Genomic DNA, 24,364 nt, shown 5'->3' with positions numbered 1-24,364 from the left:
GTCAGCCGGATCCGAGCCTGATCCAGATCAGATGGAGGACATGCGCCTAGACACGACCACAACACATGATGTAGTCAGCCGGATCCGGGCCGTATCCAGATCAGATGCAGGACCTGCTCCTAGACATGACCACAACACATGATGTAGTCAGCCGGATCCGAGCCGTATCCAGATCAGAAGGAGGACCTGCGCCTAGACACGACCACAACACATGATGCAGTCAGCCGGATCCAAGCCGTATCCAGATCAGATGGTGGACCTGTGCCTAGACACGACCACAACACATGATGTAGTCAGCCGGATCCGGGCCGTATCCAGATCAGATGGAGGACCTGCGCCTAGACACGACCACAACACATGATGTAGTCAGCCGGATCCGGGCCGTATCCAGATCAGATGGAAAACCTGCTCCTAGACACGACCACAAAACATGATGTAGTCAGCCGTATCCGGGCCGTATCCAGATCAGATGGAGGACCTGCTCCTAGACACGACCACAACACATGACGCAGTCAGCCGGATCCGGGCCGTATCCAGATCAGATGGAAAACCTGCTCCTAGACACGACCACAAAACATGATGTAGTCAGCCGGATCCGGGCCGTATCCAGATCAGATGGAGGACCTGCTCCTAGAGTCTGCATACAGGGACAGAGGAGTCTGCATACAGGGACGAGGTAAACATGTTGGTTGACTGGTGCTCTAAACATAACCTACTGCTTAACACCAGTAAAACCAAAGAAATGGTTATAGACTTCAGGAAAAACAAGGGGGAACCAGATCCACTGATCATCAATGGGGATTGTGTTCAGCGTGTTTCGTCTTATAAATTTCTAGGTACACACATAACCGACGATCTCTCCTGGTCTGCTAACACTTCTGCTGTGGTAAAAAAGGCTAGGCAACGACTCCATTTTCTAAGGATACTTAGAAGAAACCAACTAGAAGAGAAACTGTTAGTGGCCTTTTACCGCAGCACTATCGAGAGTGTTCTGTCATATGGTATTACGGCCTGGTATGCCAACTGTAAAATAGCGGATAGGAAAAACCTGCAGAGGGTCATACGGACGGCACAATACATCACTGGCAGTCGCCTACCCTCACTGGAAGATATCGCCAGCATGCGGTGTCTCAGAAGAGCTAAGGCTATTACTGCCGACTCCTCACACCCAGGTCAACACCTTTTCAACCTCCTGCCCTCTGGCAGAAGATACAGGTGCATTAAGTGCAGGACCAATAGACTGAAAAATAGCTTTTATCCTTGGGCCATCAGGACACTGAATTCATAACACATGTGGACAATATGGAGTGAGCTGTAGTCTCTGTCTTATATATTCTTATATTCTGTCTTCTTATATTTTTATATATTTATTATATATTGTTTTAACAATTGTTATATTTATTATGCACTGGCCGTAGAGCATTGCAATTTCATTGTATACTCGCTATACATTGACAATAAAGATTCTTATTCTTATTATTCTTAGACACGACCACAACACATGACGCAGTCAGCCGGATCCGGGCCGTATCCAGATCAGATGGAGGACCTGCGCCTAGACACGACCACAACGCATGATGTAGTCAGATTCCCGTTCACACGGATCAGCAGAAATGACTAAAAATGCTGTATTATTCATGCCAGAAAAGTAATTTGGCGATGTCACTTAGTAAAGAAAGACTATGCGCCCGTGCACATACTCATTCAAACGTGCATGCCTATAGACTGAACACGTAATATGCATGTGCATGCCATCACCATTTTCACAGACTCATGTTTTTGAAGTTTACACAGAGATGATAATGGTTTCGTTTTCAAAGCTCGTTTTCAAAAACTTGCACTTTGAAACCTATTTCAAAGTTTGCGTTCTCAGGCCACCAAAATGCCACCAAAAGTTTTCTGTTTTTTTAGTTGAAAACGCTGTCATGTAAGCGGCCCCTAAGTTAATAACTAATGATCTTTTACAACAGAAAAGAAATCAATCAAATACTTAAGTTGGACAATGGCTTTCTTCTAAACCTGCTGTAAAGCCAAAACAATCTTTGTTGCATTAATTTCCTGTTATCACTGTAAAGCTGCTTTGAAACACTGTACTGTAAAAAGCGCTATATTAATGTGACTTGACTGAGACGCTCACAGTGAATCCTCAACCTGAACAACTACCAGAGGAGAAAGAGCGTCACTACTGATCCACAGCTCAGGCAAGTACGAGTCCACATACTCATGGAAATTAATCACGATGATTTATTTATTTGTGAATGTTTTTTTGTTTTTTTATTGGGATTTGTGAATCTCAGTCTATTTATTTAGCTCCAGACTGATGACATAACCTGCATTACTCACAGACATATACATATATATATCTCCAGGTAAATGCACACACAGCAGTGAGAGAAAAACTAACCTGAGGAAAGGCCTCTGGCGGTGCTGTGAGACTTCTGCATCTCCGTCTCTTTAAAGCTCAGATCGTCCTGCATGGACCGAAGCTCCTGCGCTGTGACGGCCGACAGCTGATGAAGACGACTGATGTTCTGAGAAACACCACACACTCGCTGTCATGACTCAAACTCTAGCATGTTACAGAGGGAGAAACGAGAGGTGTGTGTGTGCCGTGAGAGAGGTGTGTGTGTAAGGTGTGTGTGTGAGGTGTGTGTGAGTGTGTGTGTACCCTGCTGGAGTGCTCCAGTAAAGCCACGACACTGCTCTGAGAGTCTCTGATCAGCTGCTGCTCCTGATGTTTATTCTCCTCAAACGTGTTCAAATATGCTGTGGAAACACACAAGCTCATCATCTAATGATCAACACGAGTGTGTGTAACCCTAACATGCAGCATCAGTGTGTGTGTGAGACTCACCGTCGATCTCCTCTTCTCTCTTCTGCAGCTCCTTGTACTTCTGAGTTCGTTCCCCTGTGCCGACAGTAAAACGTGTGTTCAGACTCCAGAATCAGTTTATTATAGTTGGTGCATTAAAGCCTTAAAATCAATTTCCCTTCATGTTTTGAATTAAAAAAAGCGTGATGTACAATAAAAACTGATGTAACTGAGAATTCAAACAGTCCAAATAAACCAGAGCAACTGAAAATAATATAGGACACCACACACACATTTACACCAACGAAGCCTATTCGGTGTTCAGAAACGTGGTCTGCACGTCATTCTGAGACAGTATTATTATTATTATTATTATTACTAAACACTAAAGTCTCAGTTTGTGAACTAACTATCATATCTGGAGATTTCTATGAGCAACAGTGCTGTTGTCCTGAATATCAGAACATGTTTGTTGTTAAATAGGTTTACAATGAACAATATTTAACTGAAATGCTTAACATACAGTGGGGAGAACAAGTATTTGATACACTGCCGATTTTGCAGGTTTTCCCACTTACAAAGTCAAGTCAAGTTTATTTGTATAGCGCTTTTCACAATACAGATTGTATCAAAGCAGCTTCACAGTATTAAATTAAAATAATACAACAAAGTTTGTTTCAAGAGGAATTTATTGATTGATAAAATTAGATTAAATATCCCCAAAATATCCCCAACTGAGCAAGCCAAAGGCAACAGTGGCAAGGAACCGAAAAACTCCATCAAGTGACCTAATGGTGTCCTAAAACTCCATCAGGTGACCTAATGGAGAAAAAAACCTTGGGAGAACCCAGGCTCAGTCGGGGGCCAGTTCTCCTCTGGCATTTATGAGCTAGAGGACGGATTGTAGTTTGATCTGTATGATTATATGAATGCCTGGCTGAAGAGATGCGACTTTAATCTAGTTTTAAACTGGGAGAGCGAGTCTGAGCAACGAACAGTATCAGGAAGACTATTCCAGAGTTTTGGAGCCAAATGTGAAAATGCTCTCCCTCCTTTGGTGGTTCTGGATATCCTAGGTATACAAAGCATGTAGTTCTTCAAACAAAAATCCAGAAAATCACATTGTATGATTTTTAAGTAATTAATTTGCATTTTATTACATGACATAAGCATTTGATACATCAGAAAAGCAGAACTTAATATTTGGTACAGACCTTTGTTTGCCATTACAGAGATCATACGTTTCCTGTAGTTCTTGACCAGGTTTGCACACACTGCAGGGCTTCTGGCCCACTCCTCCATACAGACCTTCTCCAGATCCTTCAGGTTTCGGGGCTGTCGCTGGGCAATACGGACTTTCAGCTCCCTCCAAAGATTTTCTATTGGGTTCAGGTCTGGAGACTGGCTAGGCCACTCCAGGACCTTGAGATGCTTCTTACGGAGCCACTCCTTAGTTGCCCTGGCTGTGTTTCGGGTCGTTGTCATGCTGGAAGACCCAGCCACGACCCATCTTCAAGATCTCACGATACATGGCCCCATCCATCCTCCCCTCAATACGGTGCCGTCGTCCTGTCCCCTTTGCAGAAAAGCATTCCCAAAGAATGATGTTTCCACCTCCATGCTTCACGGTTGGTATGGTGTTCTTGGGGTTGTACTCATCCTTCTTCCTCCAAACACGGCGAGTGGAGTTTAGACCAAAAAGCTCTATTTCTGTCTCATCAGACCACATGACCTTCTCCCATTCCTCCTCTGGATCATCCAGATGGTCATTGGCAAACTTCAGACGGGCCTGGACATGCGCTGGCTTGAGCAGGGGGACCTTGCGTGCGCTGCAGGATTTTAATCCATGACGGCGTAGTGTGTTACTAATGGTTTTCTTTGAGACTGTGGTCCCAGCTCTCTTCAGGTCATTGACCAGGTCCTGCCGTGTAGTTCTGGGCTGATCCCTCACCTTCCTCATGATCATTGATGCCCCACGAGGTGAGATCTTGCACGGTGCCCCAGACCGAGGGAGATTGACCGTCATCTTGAACTTCTTCCATTTTCTAATATTTGCGCCAACAGTTGTTGCCTTCTCACCAAGCTGCTTCCCTATTGTCCTGTAGCCAATCCCAGCCTTGTGCAGGTCTACAGTTTTATCCCTGATGTCCTTACACAGCTCTCTGGTCTTGGCCATTGTGGAGAGGTTGGAGTCTGTTTGATTGAGTCTGTGGACAGGTGTCTTTTATACCGGTAACAAGTTCAAACAGGTGCAGTTAATACAGGTAATGAGTGGAGAACAGGAGGGCTTCTTAAAGAAAAACTAACAGGTCTGTGAGAGCCGGAATTCTTACTGGTTGGTAGGTGATCAAATATTTATGTCATGCAATAAAATGCAAATTAATTATTTAAAAATCATACAATGTGATTTTCTGGATTTGTCTTCAAAATCGGCAGTGTAACAAATACTTGTTCTCCCCACTGTACATTAAAAACCGATCAAGTCAAGTCTTCTACTATTTTCCCCATTCCTTTCTCTCTAAATCAACAGTCTATGATCATCACAAACTGAATGCATTTTCATATTTAGGATAAGTTTATATAAATCACCTTGATGTTCCTCCATGTCAGCATCTAGTTGCCGCATCTCTTCGGTGAGATTGCTAATTTTCTCACGTACCTCTGACAGTCTACATAAAAACAGCATATTCATTTTAGTCTTTTTTATGTACTGATCATAAGACACACTGTGTATAAGTAAATACTAGTGGTTTCAACGATAATCGATTCGGCGATGCATCGCAATGCGGGACATGCACGATTCAGCATCGATGCGGCAAAGTGCCATAATCGATTATGTCACTGTTTTAGGGGTGTAACGGTACGCGTATTCGTATTAAACCGTTCGGTACAAGGCACGCATTTTCAAACCGAACGGTTATTTCAAATGTAAGCGCGTCGCGAGCGCGCTCATAATGTAGACGCTGGCGCAACCACAACATCAAATGGCAAACGCAATGTAAGCGGAACGAAACTGAGCTACTCGTGACGGACTGTTTATCAGTTTGGACCAAAGCAGCGCGAGCCGATCTTATACTACACAGCGCTAACAGATCCAGTAAAGAAAAAATTTGAACTCGCCACTAAAGTAATATTATCGCTGCGAGATCTAGTGAGAAACATTCACATTTGCCATCCGGCGGAAGGCGGGCAGAGGTGCGTGGCTACCGGTTCCTCGACCGGAGGAATGCAGAGATAGCCTTTGTCTTTCGCGCCGTCTACCAGAGAGAGCGTCGAAGAGACAGTAGAGCGCAGCCTGGCAGAAAATGGCACCTTCCAGCTCTTAGTGAGCTCCTCGTGGAGCTTCGGAAGAAAGGGGGCAGGCCTCGTGTGAGGCGTCGAGCGGCGGCCTGGCAGAAAGCAACCGTCCAGCCTGCTGGGTGCAGGCTCGTCAGGAAGCGACCAATCGAGGCCGAGGTCCTCCACGGCCTTCGTAAGCAGGCGAAGAAGCTTGGCGTCAAACGTAGACCGCACACCGCTCGATTCCTGAAGAGAAGGGGCGGGGTCCGGAATGGAGCCCGACCATCCTTCGCAGTCAGAAGCCAGAATGGAGCAGCTGTCCCCTTCTGCGTCATCTCCCCCCGACTCGATATGCACAGCGGGCGGCTGGCCGGCCGTGATAGAGGTGGGGGATGCAGAGAGCGATGCACACGGGGAGAGATCCGGCATGCAAGCGCTCGCGGCAGATGCCTCCGGCGTTCTCTGTGAACGCCGCTTTTTACGGCGCGGCCCAGAAGAGAGAAGCGGAGGGGCGGGATCCTCACTGAAAGATGCTAGGCGAGCCCGCAGGGTCGCCATAGGCATCGCTTCACATTCCGGGCAGCCGCCCAGGGAAAGCGCGTGGTCTGCGTGTGTGTGTCCCAGGCAGGAAACGCACAGGATGTGGCGGTCCCCGTGGCTGAGATCGGCTCGGCAGGAGCCGCATTTCTTGAAGAGAGGCATTTGAAACAACGCCTCGCTCTTTTAGATGCAAGCGTGTGTAACGTAACACGCGGAATTGAAAGGATATCGGCGCCGGATAGTGCAGCAGGAACGGCAGAGGAAGCGGCGAGATGGCCGGCTTGAAGCTCGTCCCGCTGAAGGCTCTTCGACGGCGCAGCTTCTCCGGAGAACAGCGAGGTGAGTGTCCACTTCGCTGAAGAGTTGAAAAATCAGAGAACAACCCCACGGGCCTGCTTTTATAGCCTGTAGCCACGCCCATTCTGGCGGGACGTGGCGCGCACGGGCGCCCGCGCCCTCATTGGTGCTTCGTCACGAGCAGGCCCTGGATAGGTTGCAGCAGTTGCTGCTGGGCAACCAATAGGCGCGCGAGTCGGTCTGCTTATGCAGCAATGCGTTTTAAACTAATGCAAAATTAAGGATAATTTTTTGGCTTCAGTATTCTCGAGAAAAGGGTTTTTCCAGTAGCGTAAGCTAGCTTACGCAACACGAGAGTACTCTCGTAAGAGAACTGCAATATTCACCATGGATTTACTGTAGTAACACTAACTGCAACTTTGGAAGTTTGGCAGGAATAGTAGGCTATAATGCTTTCAAGTAACGTTATGTCGGTTTTATTTCGACATTATGAATAACATTGCTGCCCTCAAATGTTAATCTGAACTAAAATAAGATTTTGTTTATAAGCACAAAATATTACATTTAATTTTTTCCAAGGAGCTGTTTTGTTTTATATGCTCCTAAGAAGAGTCAATTATAGCTCCATCATTGCTCAAAGAAAAAAATATCATACTTTATGATGTTAGTTTTAAATAAAAAAAGATTAAAAAAAAAAAACAAGGAAATTTCTCTGGTATTTCTTTCTTTTTGCTGTATCGAAAACGTACCGAACCGTGACACAAGTGTATCGTATTGAACCGAACCGTGAATTTTGTGAACCGTTACACCCGTACACTGTTTATTTTCTGGCCTCGAGTTGGACAATAAAGTTGAAATTTAATTTCAAATGGTTCTCAAGCAGAGAGAAGAGAAACATTTCTCATTCAAAGCACTGAAAGCAGTGATTTATGTTTTCTTTTTCAGGTTTGAAGATGCCATATCCAATACCCTGTACCATTCAATTTTATTTTATTTAATGACATTTATATCAAAGATACAGGAGAGTGATAATACACACATAGCAGCCAATAAAATCTGTTGTTCAATATCTGACTGCTTGTATTGCCTCATGAGTCATGACTGATGAAAAATTTGCCTTGTTGTGTGCAGTAGAATTTTGATGCATCGCAATGCATCGTAGAATCGAATTGAATCGAATCGTTACCTGGTGAATCGTAATCGAATCGAATTGTGATTCGTATAGTAAATACAATATTTGCATACAACACCATAAAGACTGAAGCATGCATTTGTGGATCTACAAACAAACTGAGTGTGTGTACTCAAGTGAACATTCAAGCTTGACCAAAACAAACATGCATATGGTTTATGAATACATACTTCCGTTCCATGCTGGCTATTTCCTGGTTGTTTTCTTTCACCTAAAACCAACAAAAGAACAGTCATGTTCACGTCCGTTGAAATCTTTTAATGTACTAAATGTAATGAAATATAATAGCTGAGACCTGTTTAAATAGGCGTTCCCTCTCCTCTTGTGGAGAGCCCATGTTCCGGTCTTCAGTCAGCAGGGCGTCTCTGCGGTTCTCCAGATCCAGGAGCTTCTCGTGAAGCACGACTGCCTCCTGTTTGGCCTGAGAGTGAACCAGATCCTGCAAACACAGAGAGAGGGTGAACCAGATCCTGCAAACACAGAGAGAGAGAGTGAACCAGATCCTGCAAACACAGAGAGAGAGAGTGAACCAGATCCTGCAAACATAGAGAGAGAGAGTGAACCAGATCCTGCAAACACAGAGAGAGAGAGAGAGAGAGAGAGTGAACCAGATCCTGCAAACACAGAGGAATGTTTGTAGCAGCACCGATTTAAAATCTGAAACACAGTGAGCAAATTAGACAGTCCATTCCCCTTCATTAACGCTCCACAAGCGAGCTGTCATAGGTGTGTGTGTGTGTGTGTGTGTGTGTGTGTGTGTGTGTGTGTGTGTGTGTGTGTGTGTGTGTGCCCACTCACCGCCTCAAACGTCTCCTTCCTGCTCATCAGAGCGTCCAGTTCCTCCTGATGGGAGTTCAGCTCCTGGATGAGATCAAAGTCACGGCACATCCGTCATGTCAGTGAACAGTGAACTTCAAATCACCCTCATAAATCATTTGTTTATTTTAATTTAAAGTGTGGAGTCGGCAGTGAAGCTTACTGAAGCTCTTTCCCCACTAAACTACACTTCATGTAGACATGCTTCACTTATTTTTGTTTTCAGTGTTTACATCTATTTTGCAAACACTATGGCATTCAAGCTATATGTTATTTTTCCAGTTCTTGAGTTGCCTGAGAATCAAACCCATGACACTGGCGTTGCATGCACAGGGCTCTACACTAACATGTCATCAGGAGCACTTGTGTAAAAAAACGAGGAGCACTTTCTGATCTATTAGAGGCGATTTTTGCCCCTTTAAATTCATTTCTAGTGGCATTTTTACCATTATAAGAGCAAGTTTTTCTAATTTGATCAAATGTATGCATCATCTTTTGTCAATTTCTTAAATTAAAATAGAAAATTTGTTTTTAAATGTTACTTTAAACAGTAAATTCAGTTAGAAGAATAAGACACAACCAGACTGTTACCAATCAAATAAAAAATCCATCTTTGCACTGCAGAAGTGGCACAGAAGCAGCATCAGAAGTGGTAGTAGACACATTTACATAGACTGTTTAATGCAGCTCATGGGTAAATAATGTTGTATTCATATTTTAAATATTTTAAGAATTTAGCGGCAAGTCTTTATGTGCTAGTCATTCTTTCAATCATTCAAAATGCAGATTCATCCAAAAATCACCGTTGCTTGGAGATGCGCAAAAGTCTGGTGTGGCTTTGTTTGAAACTATTTTCAGGATATAGAGCAAAAACAGACAGTATTATGGCAAAAATGTTAAGTCACTTAATATCAACTTGTTTATTGGACTTTTGTACAAGATCAGTATCACATTAGCAATCATGCCAATACTCAAGAAACAGGAGTCTACTCGTGTGATATTGCTTAAAATCACATGTGATAAAGATTAAAGCTGCAGTCTGTAACTTTTGGCGCTCTACTGGTTAATAAACATGCATGGATCTCAAGGAAGAACAATTGTAGCCGGATCTACTTCTCTGTGTTCGTGTAAATGAAGAGTCACGCAGGTACTGGACCCGAACCAGGCTAAAATAGTCCCAATATAAACACTTCTAGGTGTACCGTAGTGATTCACAATAAGACAAAAACATGGTTTGGAAAAGGTTTGGGGGGGGTGGCGCAATGGATAAGACACATGCCTTTGGTGTGAGAGACCCGGGTTCGAATCCACTGTGAGACACCAATGTGTCCCTGAGCAAGACACTTAACCCCTAGTTGCTCCAGAGGCGTGCGACCTCTGACATATATAGCAATTGTAAGTCGCTTTGGATAAAAGCGTCAGCTAAATGTAAAATGTAAATGTAGTAGTGAAGTAGTGTTAGACTGAAGCAGTGTTTGACTGAGGCAGTGTTTGACAGAGGCAGTGTTTGACTGAAGCAGTGTTAGACTGAGGCAGTGTTTGACTGAGGCAGTGTTTGACTGAGGCAGTGTTAGACTGAGGCAGTGTTTGACTGGAAAAGGTTTGGGGGGGGTGGCGCAATGGATAAGACACATGCCCTTGGTGTGAGAGACCCGGGTTCGAATCCACTGTGAGACACCAATGTGTCCCTGAGCAAGACACTTAACCCCTAGTTGCTCCAGAGGCGTGCGACCTCTGACATATATAGCAATTGTAAGTCGCTTTGGATAAAAGCGTCAGCTAAATGTAAAATGTAAATGTAGTAGTGAAGTAGTGTTAGACTGAAGCAGTGTTTGACTGAGGCAGTGTTTGACAGAGGCAGTGTTTGACTGAAGCAGTGTTAGACTGAGGCAGTGTTTGACTGAGGCAGTGTTTGACTGAGGCAGTGTTAGACTGAGGCAGTGTTTGACTGAGGCAGTGTTAGACTGAGGCAGTGTTAGACTGAGGCAGTGTTTGACTGAGGCAGTGTTTGACTGAGGCAGTGTTAGACAGAGGCAGTGTTTGACTGAGGCAGTGTTTGACTGAGGCAGTGTTTGACAGAGGCAGTGTTTGACTGAGGCAGTGTTTGACTGAGGCAGTGTTTGACAGAGGCAGTGTTTGACTGAGGCAGTGTTAGACTGAGGCAGTGTTAGACTGAGGCAGTGTTAGACTGAGGCAGTGTTAGACAGAGGCAGTGTTTGACTGAGGCAGTGTTAGACTGAGGCAGTGTTAGACAGAGGCAGTGTTAGACAGAGGCAGTGTTAGACTGAGGCAGTGTTAGACAGAGGCAGTGTTTGACTGAGGCAGTGTTAGACAGAGGCAGTGTTTGACTGAGGCAGTGTTTGACAGAGGCAGTGTTAGACTGAGGCAGTGTTAGACTGAGGCAGTGTTAGACAGAGGCAGTGTTAGACAGAGGCAGTGTTAGACAGAGGCAGTGTTAGACAGAGGCAGTGTTTGACTGAGGCAGTGTTTGACTGAGGCAGTGTTTGACTGAGGCAGTGTTTGACAGAGGCAGTGTTTGACAGAGGCAGTGTTAGACTGAGGCAGTGTTTGACAGAGGCAGTGTTTGACAGAGGCAGTGTTTGACTGAGGCAGTGTTAGACTGAGGCAGTGTTAGACAGAGGCAGTGTTAGACTGAGGCAGTGTTAGACAGAGGCAGTGTTTGACTGAGGCAGTGTTTGACTGAGGCAGTGTTTGACTGAGGCAGTGTTTGACTGAGGCAGTGTTAGACAGAGGCAGTGTTTGACAGAGGCAGTGTTTGACTGAGGCAGTGTTTGACTGAGGCAGTGTTTGACTGAGGCAGTGTTTGACTGAGGCAGTGTTAGACAGAGGCAGTGTTTGACAGAGGCAGTGTTTGACAGAGGCAGTGTTTGACAGAGGCAGTGTTTGACAGAGGCAGTGTTTGACAGAGGCAGTGTTTGACAGAGGCAGTGTTTGACTGAGGCAGTGTTTGACTGAGGCAGTGTTAGACTGAGGCAGTGTTAGACTGAGGCAGTGTTAGACTGAGGCAGTGTTAGACTGAGGCAGTGTTTGACAGAGGCAGTGTTTGACAGAGGCAGTGTTTGACAGAGGCAGTGTTTGACAGAGGCAGTGTTTGACTGAGGCAGTGTTTGACAGAGGCAGTGTTAGACTGAGGCAGTGTTAGACTGAGGCAGTGTTAGACTGAGGCAGTGTTTGACTGAGGCAGTGTTTGACTGAGGCAGTGTTTGACTGAGGCAGTGTTTGACAGAGGCAGTGTTAGACTGAGGCAGTGTTAGACTGAGGCAGTGTTAGACTGAGGCAGTGTTAGACTGAGGCAGTGTTAGACTGAGGCAGTGTTACCAGCCCTCATACATGTATTCATGAGAACCGATCGGGTCAAACGCACCGGTGTTATTTTGGGTCGCAGTGAAGAGCCCTGTAGCGCCACCCTGCTTTCCTCTGTATACTCTACATCAGTGGTTCCCAAACCTGTCCTGCCGGCACCCCAACACTGCACATTTTCTTTGTCTCTCTAATCAAACACACCTGATTCAACTCATCAGCTCATTAACCCATGTGATAATGAGCTGATGAGTTGAATCAGGTGTGTTTGATTAGAGAGACAAAGAAAACGTGCAGTGTTGGGGTGCCGGTAGGACAGGTTTGGGAACCACTGCTCTACATGATAGATCAGGCTTGTTACTGTGATCCTGCTGATGATGTCTTTACACTGACTGGTATGGTGGTGTTCTGTGGTGGAGTAACCCTGACCTGCAGTAGCTCTTCATTGCTGGCCTTCATCTCACTGTACTTGGCCTGTTTCTCAGCACTCATCTTCTTGACGATGTCTTGGGCCGCCTGTTTCTCCTGGACTATATTATCCTCCACAGCGCGGATCAGATCCTCTTTCCTGACAGAGAGAACGTTAAAGTTATTACTATACATCATAATCATACATGCTCATTCCACTGAATCAGTCAGCAGCTTTTAAAATAATTGAAGGCAAATCATCTTTATTTCTACAGCGCTTTATACAATACTGGTCCTGATCTGAACTTTGACCTGTAATGCTACCTGAATCATAATCATACACTGTTGGTTCTTCAGTCCAGAGAAGTCTCTGGACTCTGAAACTGACTGAGTCTGGTTTCTCACAAGGGTTTTCCTCTATTCTGTCACTGATGTCTGTGTTCGCGCCGCTGTCGCCTCTGGCTTCATTAGATATTGCTGATATTTTTAAAAAGGAACTCCAGGAAACACTCAGGGATGCATTGCCTACTATTAAGCTCGACCTGCAAGCGGTAAAGTCACAGCTGGCGAATGATAAAGCTGCTACCGATGCTTCCATGTCCAAGCTAAAAGGTACGGTCGGAGAGATGGAGCACGCACTCACCGAGTGCTCCGATGACATCGCCGAGATGAAAACTACTATCGAGCGCCTCACAGCTAATGTAGCCATGCTGGAAAATAAATGTGAAGATTTGGAGTCCAGATCACGGCGTAACAACATTAGGATAGTGGGAGTACCGGAGGGTCCTGACACCTGTACCACTGCTGCTGTAGCCGCCTTACTGAAGGAAGCGTTCAATCTGGAAAAGGAGCCGCTTTTGGACCGGTCCCACCGGACCCTCCAACCCAAACCCAAGCCTGGTGATCGTCCACGAGTCATTGTGTGCAGATTTCATTATCACAGTGACTGTGTTGACATTTTGCGCCGCGCTAGAGAGCTCCGACAGATTAAAGTCAGAGGCGTGACCGTCTCAGTCTTCCCTGACCACACTGCCAAGATAGCTCGGGCTCGGGCTGCATTCAACGAGGTCAGACGCCAACTTCGTGGCATTGACGGTGCTCGATATGGTCTGTTTCATCCAGCGCGACTTCGCATCACATACAACGGTGTTGAGAAGGACTTCGTTTCTGCGGAGGAAGCCAGCGACTTTGTTAAAACTTTGGTTCCTGGGTGAGCTCCAATAGCTTTTTGGATCTGTGTTCTATTATTCCTTAGAGGTTGTGGATTTCACTTAATTCTCTATTTGTTCAGTATTAGGTGGTTTTCTGGCTTGCTGCACTTACTAGGTTAGTGTCACTATTGCTTTGTTATAGCTGGTAATTTTGATTAGATTTTTCGTCAATCTTACTGAATATTGTTAACAAGACTATACCATATTTTGTATTTTTGTACTTTAGATCTGATCAGCACTACCTCATTTTATGGTTTCTGCATCTATTTGCACAGGACTGAGGGCCTACTTTTAATTTTTAGGGTGAAAAAATGACCACAAAATTTTTTTTTTTTGTTTATTCAAATGGTTAATGGCAATATAGATCCCAGCATTGCTGGGTCAGGCACACCTCTCAGATTCATCAGTTGGAATATCAGAGGTATGGGTAATCCTGTTAAGAGATCTAAGGTTTTTGCGCACTTGAAACGTTTAAACTCTGATTTAGTATTTTTGCAGGAGACTCACCTACGTGTTAAAGATCATTGTAGGTTACATTGCCCTTGGGTAGGTCAAGTCTTCCACTCAAACTTTAATTCAAAAGCTAGGGGAGTCGCCATTTTAATTAATAAAAAAGTTCAGTTCTCATCCACTGATGTTATTGCTGATAGGAATGGCAGATACCTCATGGTTGCTGGTACCCTGATGCAAAAAAGGGTTTTGTTGGTAAATGTATATGCCCCGAACTTCGATGATGTTGAATTCGCTAACAGATTGCTGAGTAACATCCCTTTCTTGAATACACACCTGCTGATCCTCGGTGGGGATCTAAATTGTGTTTTTGACCCAATCTTGGATCGGTCTAATCCTCGAAATCTGACTCAATCTGCTATGTCTAAAACATTCTCTGATTTTATGAAACAGAATGGTCTTATTGATCCATGGAGATCTTGTAACCCCTCTATTAAAAAATTATCTTTCTTTTCCAAGGTGCACCATTCATATTCTAGGATTGATTACTTTTTTATTGACAGTACACTTATATGGAAGAAAAATGTCAAATGTTTTTGAAATAAAAAGCCTGCTGAATTGCACTACTTGAAAAAAAATAGGCCTTATATTAACCATGCTTGCATTTTAATGCATTGTATTTTTAGGGCTTGCATTTTTATGGGCTGAAATTCAACATGGTTGAATATTTAAGCTGTGAATATTTCAATTAAAAACATTTCAAACACATTTTCATTATTAAAAATTCAATAATCCATATTCACCTTTCATATTTCACTTCCAAAATATTCAAACTGTTTAAAAATACAACCTATAATATTCAACAGGCATTTTTCGGTCCATTTTATTTGGCTTTGCAAATTCGCTTCCACAAATTCAGTGGTTCAAATTCGACAGTAAATTCAACAGACATCCAGGAACTGCAGGAAAAGCAGTAGATTGCCGAGCATGCTCTCCATCTGCTGTTAGTCGACCTCACCAGCAGGGGGTGCAAAAGCGCGTGTTGTTGACGAAGACCAGCAACTTTTAGAACAAGCCATTCATTCATAAAATGAAAATGATTATCTGTGTCAGTATATATATGCGGAAAACATGATAAAGACACAAAAGGTGTGTTTATGTTTCATTCAATAACTTCATTGTTACTTTCCCTGTGTAGCCTACATGTCATCAGCTTTCTCTACAATGAACAGAATTATAATCGGTTTCCCTCAATACCTCATACTCAAGGATTCCCCTTCCGTCGGGACAAAACGCTTAACGTAGCTTTATGGACTAATACAGTGATATGAAAGACCAATCTTGCACCTTATTGGGGATGTAGGCTGTAGGCTACTATAGGCTACAGGCAAGCAGATGGACTCAGAATATGAACTTAACGCGCAAAATTTCATGCAGAGCGTTTCGTGATATACTGGCACAAAATCAACACTTGATCAATTAATACTATCACTTTCTTTTCTCTCTCTCTCTCTATATATATATATATATAGTATAGTATAGTAGGCTATGCCTACGTGTATTGCATTAGTTTAAACTGGGAAGAGTCATAGCACTTGCATATTGTTGTCCTCCTATTGTTAGTTGAACTGTAAATCGCTTTGGATAAAAGCGTCTGCTAAATGACTAAATGTAGCCTAATAAATGTAAAATTGGCTTGACATTGGACATTCGCACATTTAGGGACCGTCTCCAAAGTTGCATACATTATACACGTTTCTAACTTCAATAGCAAACTTTAATTGATTTGAATAAAAAATCTAAGGGTGCGCAGTATGCCTGACACTACATGAACACATTACAGTTGGTTTTATGACTGTAAGTCGTTCTATTCAAATGCTATTGAAGTTAGAAACGTGTATACCAATGTCGTATACACTTTAGAGACGGTCCCTAAATGTGCAAATGTCCAACGTCAAGCCAACTTTATGCCAGTCTATCACTGGGAAACGCTCAGCATTAAGCTTTGCGCGTTATTCTGAGTCCATCTGGAGCTGAACTTGCGTTTGGTTTTTAATATCACTGTATTAGTTATATTAGCTACGTTAAGCGTTTTATATGTCCAGCAGGGGAATCCTGAAGTAATGAGGGAAACCCTAATAGCCTGCATGCAGCACATTGCCACAATATAAAGTTAAGTCAACTAAACAACCAAGAGAAATATATATCAACCTCAAAAATGTAACATTGGATCTGTATATCCGCATCGGGGAATAACATTATAATCTTGTTCACGGTAGAGAAAGATGCATGTAGGCTACACAGGAAAAGTAACCTTGAAGACACTGAATTTAACATAAAACCACCTTCATAATAATCACAAATACTCTTACATTGCTGTAAATGAGTTTTATGAATGAATGGCTTGTTCTAAAAGTTGCTGGTCTTCGTCAACAACACGCGCTTTTGCACCCCCTGCTGGTGAGGTCGACTAACACCTCACCAGCAATTATCAGTGCTGGTACTACTCGACCTCAGTGCTGCATTTGACACTGTCGATCATAACATACTTCTTGACAGGCTGGAAAACTGGGTGGGGCTTTCTGGGATAGTCCTAAAATGGTTCAGGTCATACTTAGATGGGAGAGGTTATTATGTGAGTATAGGAGACCATAAGTCTGAGTGGACATCCATGACATGCGGAGTCCCTCAAGGCTCAATTCTTGCGCCACTCCTGTTCAACCTGTATATGCTCCCAATGAGCCAAATAATGAGAAAGAACCAAATTGCTTACCACAGCTATGCAGACGACACACAGCTGTACTTAGCCCTATCGCCTAACGATTAACCCTAACCCTAACCCTAACCAGCCCCATTGACTCCCTGTGCCGATGCATTGACGAAGTCAACAGTTGGATGTGTCAAAACTTTCTTCAATTAAACAAAGACAAAACTGAAGTTATTGCGTTTGGAAACAAAGATGAAGTTCTCAAAGTGAACGCATACCTTCACTCTAGGGGTCAAACAACTAAACATCAAGTCAGGAATCTTGGTGTGACACTAGAGTCAGACCTTAGTTTCAGTAGTCATGTCAAAGCAATAACTAAATCAGCATACTATCATCTGAAAAATATTGCAAGAATTAGATGCTTTGTTTCCAGACAAGACTTAGAGAAACTTGTGCATGCTTTCATCACCAGCAGGGTGGATTATTGTAATGGACTCCTCACTGGCCTTCCCAAAAAGACCATAAGACAGTTGCAGCTCATACAGAACGCTGCCGCCAGGATTCTGAGCAGAACCAGAAAATATGAACATATCACACCAGTCCTCAGGTCTTTACACTGGCTCCCAGTTAGATTTAGGATTGATTTTAAAGTATTATTACTGGTATATAAATCATTCAATGGCCTAGGACCTCAATACATTGCAGATATGCTCACTGAATATAAACCCAACAGATCACTCAGATCATTAGGATCATATCAGCTAGAAATACCAAGGGTTCATTCTAAACATGGTGAGTCTGCTTTTAGCTATTATGCCAGCCACAGCTGGAACCAGCTTCCAGAAGAGATCAGATGTGCTCCTACAGTGGTCACATTCAAATCCAGACTCAAAACACTTCTGTTTAGCTGTGCATTTACTGAATGAGCACTGTGCCGCTGTTCGTCCGACTGTTTGTACTGTACTGTATTTTACTCTATTTTTCTAAACTGTTTTAATTATTCTTATTTCTTTTAATTATTTTAATATCTCCTATGTCAGCAGGGCATTTAGCCCGAAACTGTAAATGCCCACTCAGAAGGTGATAATGTGAAAGTGATTAATGTGGGTTTGAAAGTAGAACAGTATTTAAATGACGATATTAAAGTTTTCGTCTGAGAAAGAATGTGAACGTTTCTTTTCATTATTTTAATTTCTTCTATGTAAAGCACTTTGAATTGCCATTGTGTATGAAATGTGCTATATAAATAAACTTGCCTTGCCTTGCCTTGCCTTGCCTTGCCTTGCCTTGCCTTGCCTTGCCTTGCCTTGCCTTGCCTTGCCTTGCCTTGCCTAACAGCAGATGGAGAGCATGCTCGGCAATCTACTGCTTTTCCTACAGTTCCTGGACGTCAATGTTGAATTTACTGTCGAATTTGAACCACTGAATTTGTGGAAGCGAATTTGCAAAGCCAAATAAAATGGACCGAAAAATGCCTGTTGAATATTATAGGTTGTATTTTTAAACAGTTTGAATATTTTGGAAGTGAAATATGAAAGGTGAATATGGATTATTGAATTTTTAATAATGAAAATGTGTTTGAAATGTTTTTAATTGAAATATTCACAGCTTAAATATTCAACCATGTTGAATTTCAGCCTATAAAAGTGCAAGCCCTAAAAATACAATGCATTAAAATGCAAGCATGGTTAATGTAAGGCCTATTTTTTTTCAAGTAGTGCAATTCAGCAGGCTTTTTATTTCAAAAACATTTGACATTATTTTTCTTCCATACATTTAATTCATGTGTCAATTCTTCGGACTATTTAGGTATTGTAATATCTGACCATTCACCTTTATTATTAGATATTCAACTTTCTACCTATAAACGTAGCCCACCACTTTGGAGATTTAACTCTCTCCTTTTGGCAGACAAAGAATTCTACAAACTCATTTCAAACTCTATTGATGAGTTCTTGTCTTTCAATTACAATGACTCCTCTTCATATTCATTGCTGTGGGAGACACTTAAATGTTACCTGAGAGGTCAAATTATTTCTTACTCTGCTCTTTCTAATAAACAGATTAATGCTAGGCTTAATGCACTTACATCTGTAATTAGTAACCTTGATCAAAGATATGCACTGAACTAGGGCTGCATCAAACGATTATTTTTGTTGTCGATTAATCTATCGATTATTTCTTCGATTAGTCGACTAATCTAACGATTATTTTTCCGATTAATCTAATGATTATTTTTGGGATTAGCTGATTTATGCATTGGCAAACTTTCCAATAAATAATAAGTACAACAATATATCAGCTGTATTTTTAAGAGGGTAGTGCATCTGTATATTATTTTAACATGAAATCTATAAATGATGACAAAAAAAATTGTATTTCAGAAAGGGTAATTGTCATTTTATTATGAAATATGTGACAAGGAAGCATTTTTTACTTTATTTTTGACTAATGGTACTATTTCATAAAATGTAAGATACACAGGCCTATTTAGGAAATGTGTTTACTATAGTGGCAGTCTGTTATTAATTACCGTAGTGGGAGTATGATTTACTCAATTAACTTGTCCGAAAATGCACTTGTGTTTATCTGCAAAAAGGTTCACTTCACATACACTAGATTGCAGCCTAGGCTACTGTTAAATATAATGTTAGTCGTTTGTTTTTAAAGTCTACATTAGACATCAGCGCGGGACGGATTTCTCCCTTAATAATTCCTAAAAAGCTGACATCTCAGTTCATCGCGATCTCACAAATCTCTGTTATTATAAATGAAACTGGCTGCACAAAGAATCTTTCATAATATCTACACTTTGTTTGCTATAATCAGATGATTTGCCAGTATGCAGAATTCAGCACTGAACAAAAAGTACATTTTGAGCGGTGAGGGGATTCTATCTTAAATGCATCTGATTGGCGTTCAAGAAATCAACACATATATCTGTGATTGGCTACATTGTTCAACGCTGCAAACATGTTATAAATAGATAGAGACTCTGGCCTGTAAATCGTTTCTATTTTGTTTTTGTTGTTCTTGTTGCTTTTGTGCAACAGATGAATGACAATTTATTAGTTTTTAGATGTTCAATTTATAGATAATTCTATTTTGCGGGAGTCCCGCGAATCGTTTTATTCTCCCGCAACCAGCACACACACGAGTGCATTACCGCCCGCGCCCGCACTCGGCCATCAGATCTATATTCCCGCGCCGCACTCGGCCATCAGATCGTGGGTCCCGCGGGAGTGCAGGTCTCTAGTCTACATGTGCATACACAACTTTTAAAAACTGGCAAATGCACTGAAAGCTTCGTTAACAGATTCAAGTTTAAGTTATAAATTAAAGTCCATTTTATCGTCGCCGAATGGGGCATAGTTTGCATAGTGAACAAAGCACCTTTCTTTTCGGCCGTAGTTTAAAGTATTCCCATACTTTGGATGATCGTGGTCTGTCATTTTCACCATGAGAGGGAGCAGAAGCCGCCATTACTCGATATTTAAACGTAAATAATTAATGTGACGCGTCGACGCATTTCATGCATGTCGACGTATTTTCATAGTCGACGTAATCGATGACGTCGACGCGTCGTTGCGGCCCTACACTGAACCCTTCTCCGGAACTACTTGAGCAGCGCCTTGATTTGCAAGCAGAATTTGATCTCATTTCAACTAAAGAGGCAGAGCGCTTGCTATTACGCAGCCGTGGCTCATACTACGAACATGGCGACAAAGCAAGTCGTTTACTGGCACATCAGTTACGACGTCAGGCCACTTCCCGTTTGATACCTACTATTAAAAACACTCATGACACTATTACTACAGACCCCTTGGAAATTAATGCTACTTTTAAATAATTTTACTCTTTATTATATAAATCTGAATTTCCTACAGACAACACTAAAATGAATACATTTCTTCAGAATCTTTCGAACCCTGTCATTGATACTAATACTGCCACGCAAATGGACTCCCCACTCTCTCTTGAAGAAGTATTAAATGCAATTAATGCTATGCAATCTAACAAAGCCCCAGGCCCCGACGGGTTTCCGATTGAATTTTTAAAAACATTTATTGGCAAATTAGCACAGTTACTTTTATCCGTATTCAATGAATCCCTGGAAAGTGGTTCATTACCACCAACCTTGACACAAGCCACTATTGCTCTCCTTCTCAAAAAGGACAAAGATTCGACCTCCTGTGGGTCTTACAGACCATTGTCTCTGCTTAATGCTGACGTCAAGGTATTGGCTAAAGTAATTGCGTCCCGATTAGAGAATGTGCTTCCTCATATTATATCTGAAGAGCAAAATGGTTTTATAAAGGGACGTCAATTGTTTTTTAATACCCGTACACCTCACAATATAATTTACTCAAAACACTCGGCTGAACTTCCTGAGCTTGTGATTTCTTTAGATGCCGAAAAGGCATTCGACAGGGTAGAGTGGGAGTACTTGTTTGCAGTTTTAAAAAAAATTGGATTTGGTGAAAAATGTATTTCTTGGATTCGCCTCCTTTATTCGTCCCCTAAGGCCAGTGTCCAAACTAATGATGTTTATTCTGATTATTTTGCCCTTGGACGTGGAACGTGGAATTACATTAAGATCTTCCCCTTTATTCGAAGGAATCACCCGTAATGGAATTGAATATAAACTATCACTGTATGCGGATGATTTGTTATTGTATATAGGCTAACTGATCCTACACTTTCTATCCCTGCTGTTTTAAGTGTTCTGGAGAACTTCAGCTCCTTTTCAGGTTATAAATAAAATTTGGGGAAAAGTGAGTGTTTTCCCATTAATACTGCAGGATGTCATATGCAACAGTCAGACTTGCCTTTTCGATTTAGTCCATCAGGGTTCAAATATCTAGGTGTTAACGTGACTAGTTTTTTTTCTAGCCTTGCATCTGCGAATTTCACTCCCCTTATTTCTAAGATTACATCCAATATTCAAAGATGGGGTAACCTCCCTCTTTCATTAATCGGCAAGATCAATGTTGTTAAAATGAATATTTTACCAAAATTTCTTTTTTTATTTCAGTCAATTCCTCTTTTTCTGCCAAATATTTTTTTTGACTCGCTTGATAAGATAATTTGTTCTTTTATTTGGGGTGGAAAATCACCTAGGATTCGTAAAACTCTACTGCAGAGATGCAGACTTAGTGGAGGACTTGTATTACCTAATTTTTTTACTTACTATTGGGCAGCTCACATCCATAAACTTTGCTACTGGTTAAAATCCCCTGGATCCTCTTGGTGTAAATTGGAACTATCATCCTGTAGGGGATCTTCTGTACCTGCTCTACTTTATTCCTCTTTACCTACAAAACCTTCTCTATATACTGATAATCAAGTGGTTCTTAACACACTCAAAATCTGGTCTCAATTTAGACGACACTTTAAATTTGTAGATGCATCTTCCTTGGGTCCTATGAATAACAACCATTTATTTCCTCCATCACTTTCGGACTCGACATTTTCACTGTGGTATGACAAGGGTATTACACAATTTAGAGATTTATATGTAGATGGTGTCTTTGATAGTTTTACCAATTTGTCATCTCGCTATGAACTCCCTGTTACACTATTTTCAGACTCGCAACTTTGTAGCTAAGTGTTTCCCTAATTTCCCCTCTTTACCTCCAGAGCATCGGTGGGAAACCATGCTTTCATTTGTCCCTCATCACAGAGGAATCATTTCAAAGTTGTATGACATTATCTTAGCTTTTAGCGACCACTCAAATGACAAACTTAAGTGTACTTGGGAAAGGGAACTGGGAATACAAATACATGAGGAGTCCTGGGAACAGGCCATAGAGAGGATACGTTCTACCACCTCTTGTGCTCGTCTTGGACATATTCAATTTAAGGTCTTACATAGGGTAAATTTTTCTAAGCTTAGACTCCTTGTCATCTTAGCCACATGTTTTTTTTTTTTTTTTTTTCTGATTTTAAAGATTTCTGGGTGGGTTATTTTAATATTATGTCCTCTGTTCTTGGGGTAAATCTCCAACCTTGCCCTCTGATTGCTATATTTGGGATTCCTGACCCCTCACTTGCACTTAACTCTACAAAAAAAAAGGACATCATAGCTTTCACATCCTTGCTAGCAAGACGCTCCTTATTGTTACGTTGGAAGTCTGTTAAATATCCTTCTATCTCCCGATGGCTCAGAGACATCATGTATTTTTTTAAACTTGAGAAAATTAAATACACGTTGAGAGGATGTACAGTAAATATTTTCCATAAATGGCAATTCACTAATTTAGTGGTACTACCCAATTGAATGTGTGCCTGTTATTGTTGTACTGTTTGTATTGCATAAATAACCAGTAATTTGTGTGTTGGTCGTGGTGAGCTGAGTGGGGGAGTGGGTGGGGGGTTGTTCATTGTTTATTACACGGTAATCTGTGATCTAATTTAATTATTTTCTCCTACATTCTTATCAGAGAGTTTTTTTTATTTTATTTTTGTTTTTTTATGTGTGTATATGTGTCCGTGTACATATGCATATATGTTTAAAAGGAAAAATAAAGGAGGGGGAAAAAAAGGATAAATTGTATCTGTGAATGAAAATGTTGTATTTTTGTATCTCAATAAATAAAATTAATTAAAAATTTTTTAAAAAAAGATTAATCTTTATTAAATTTATACAGTGAACATGGTGTTATTTTACATTTAATTATTACATTTAAGCACCTGAAATTAATCTTATTTGGAACTTTGTATTTATTCATGCTTGTAATTTATGTATTTGTTCTTATTTTTTTACTGACTGTTCACTTGCCTTTAATGATGTTTGAACATTATTAGTTAGGCTAGTAGTTTTCGCCGTGGTATCTTTAGATGCCGAAAAGGCATTCGACAGGGTAGAGTGGGAGTACTTGTTTGCAGTTTTAAAAAAAATTGGATTTGGTGAAAAATGTATTTCTTGGATTCGCCTCCTTTATTCGTCCCCTAAGGCCAGTGTCCAAACTAATGATGTTTATTCTGATTATTTTGCCCTTGGACGTGGAACGTGGAATTACATTAAGATCTTCCCCTTTATTCGAAGGAATCACCCGTAATGGAATTGAATATAAACTATCACTGTATGCGGATGATTTGTTATTGTATATAGGCTAACTGATCCTACACTTTCTATCCCTGCTGTTTTAAGTGTTCTGGAGAACTTCAGCTCCTTTTCAGGTTATAAATAAAATTTGGGGAAAAGTGAGTGTTTTCCCATTAATACTGCAGGATGTCATATGCAACAGTCAGACTTGCCTTTTCGATTTAGTCCATCAGGGTTCAAATATCTAGGTGTTAACGTGACTAGTTTTTTTTCTAGCCTTGCA

At 41.6% G+C, this 24,364-nt stretch overlaps 1 protein-coding gene across 1 annotated transcript in view; it reads right to left on the bottom strand.

The window, feature by feature from the left end:
* Positions 1-24,364, bottom strand: part of ift74 (intraflagellar transport 74) — a 47,813-nt gene that overhangs the window by 5,133 nt on the left and 18,316 nt on the right. Inside the window, exons 9-16 of the mRNA XM_082171573.1 lie at positions 12,687-12,825; positions 8,919-8,981; positions 8,416-8,559; positions 8,291-8,331; positions 5,402-5,481; positions 2,855-2,908; positions 2,669-2,766; positions 2,405-2,531 (exon numbers count right to left, since the gene is read on the bottom strand). Of these exons, the coding sequence (XP_082027699.1) occupies positions 2,405-2,531; positions 2,669-2,766; positions 2,855-2,908; positions 5,402-5,481; positions 8,291-8,331; positions 8,416-8,559; positions 8,919-8,981; positions 12,687-12,825 (746 nt within the window). The remainder of the gene's footprint in view (positions 1-2,404; positions 2,532-2,668; positions 2,767-2,854; positions 2,909-5,401; positions 5,482-8,290; positions 8,332-8,415; positions 8,560-8,918; positions 8,982-12,686; positions 12,826-24,364) is intronic.

Source organism: Leuciscus leuciscus (assembly GCF_965113295.1).
Source record: "Leuciscus leuciscus genome assembly, chromosome: 5".
Lineage (NCBI taxonomy): Eukaryota > Metazoa > Chordata > Actinopteri > Cypriniformes > Leuciscidae > Leuciscus > Leuciscus leuciscus.
Note: the sequence above shows the minus strand (reverse complement) of the source record. Positions and strands in the feature narration are given on the sequence as shown.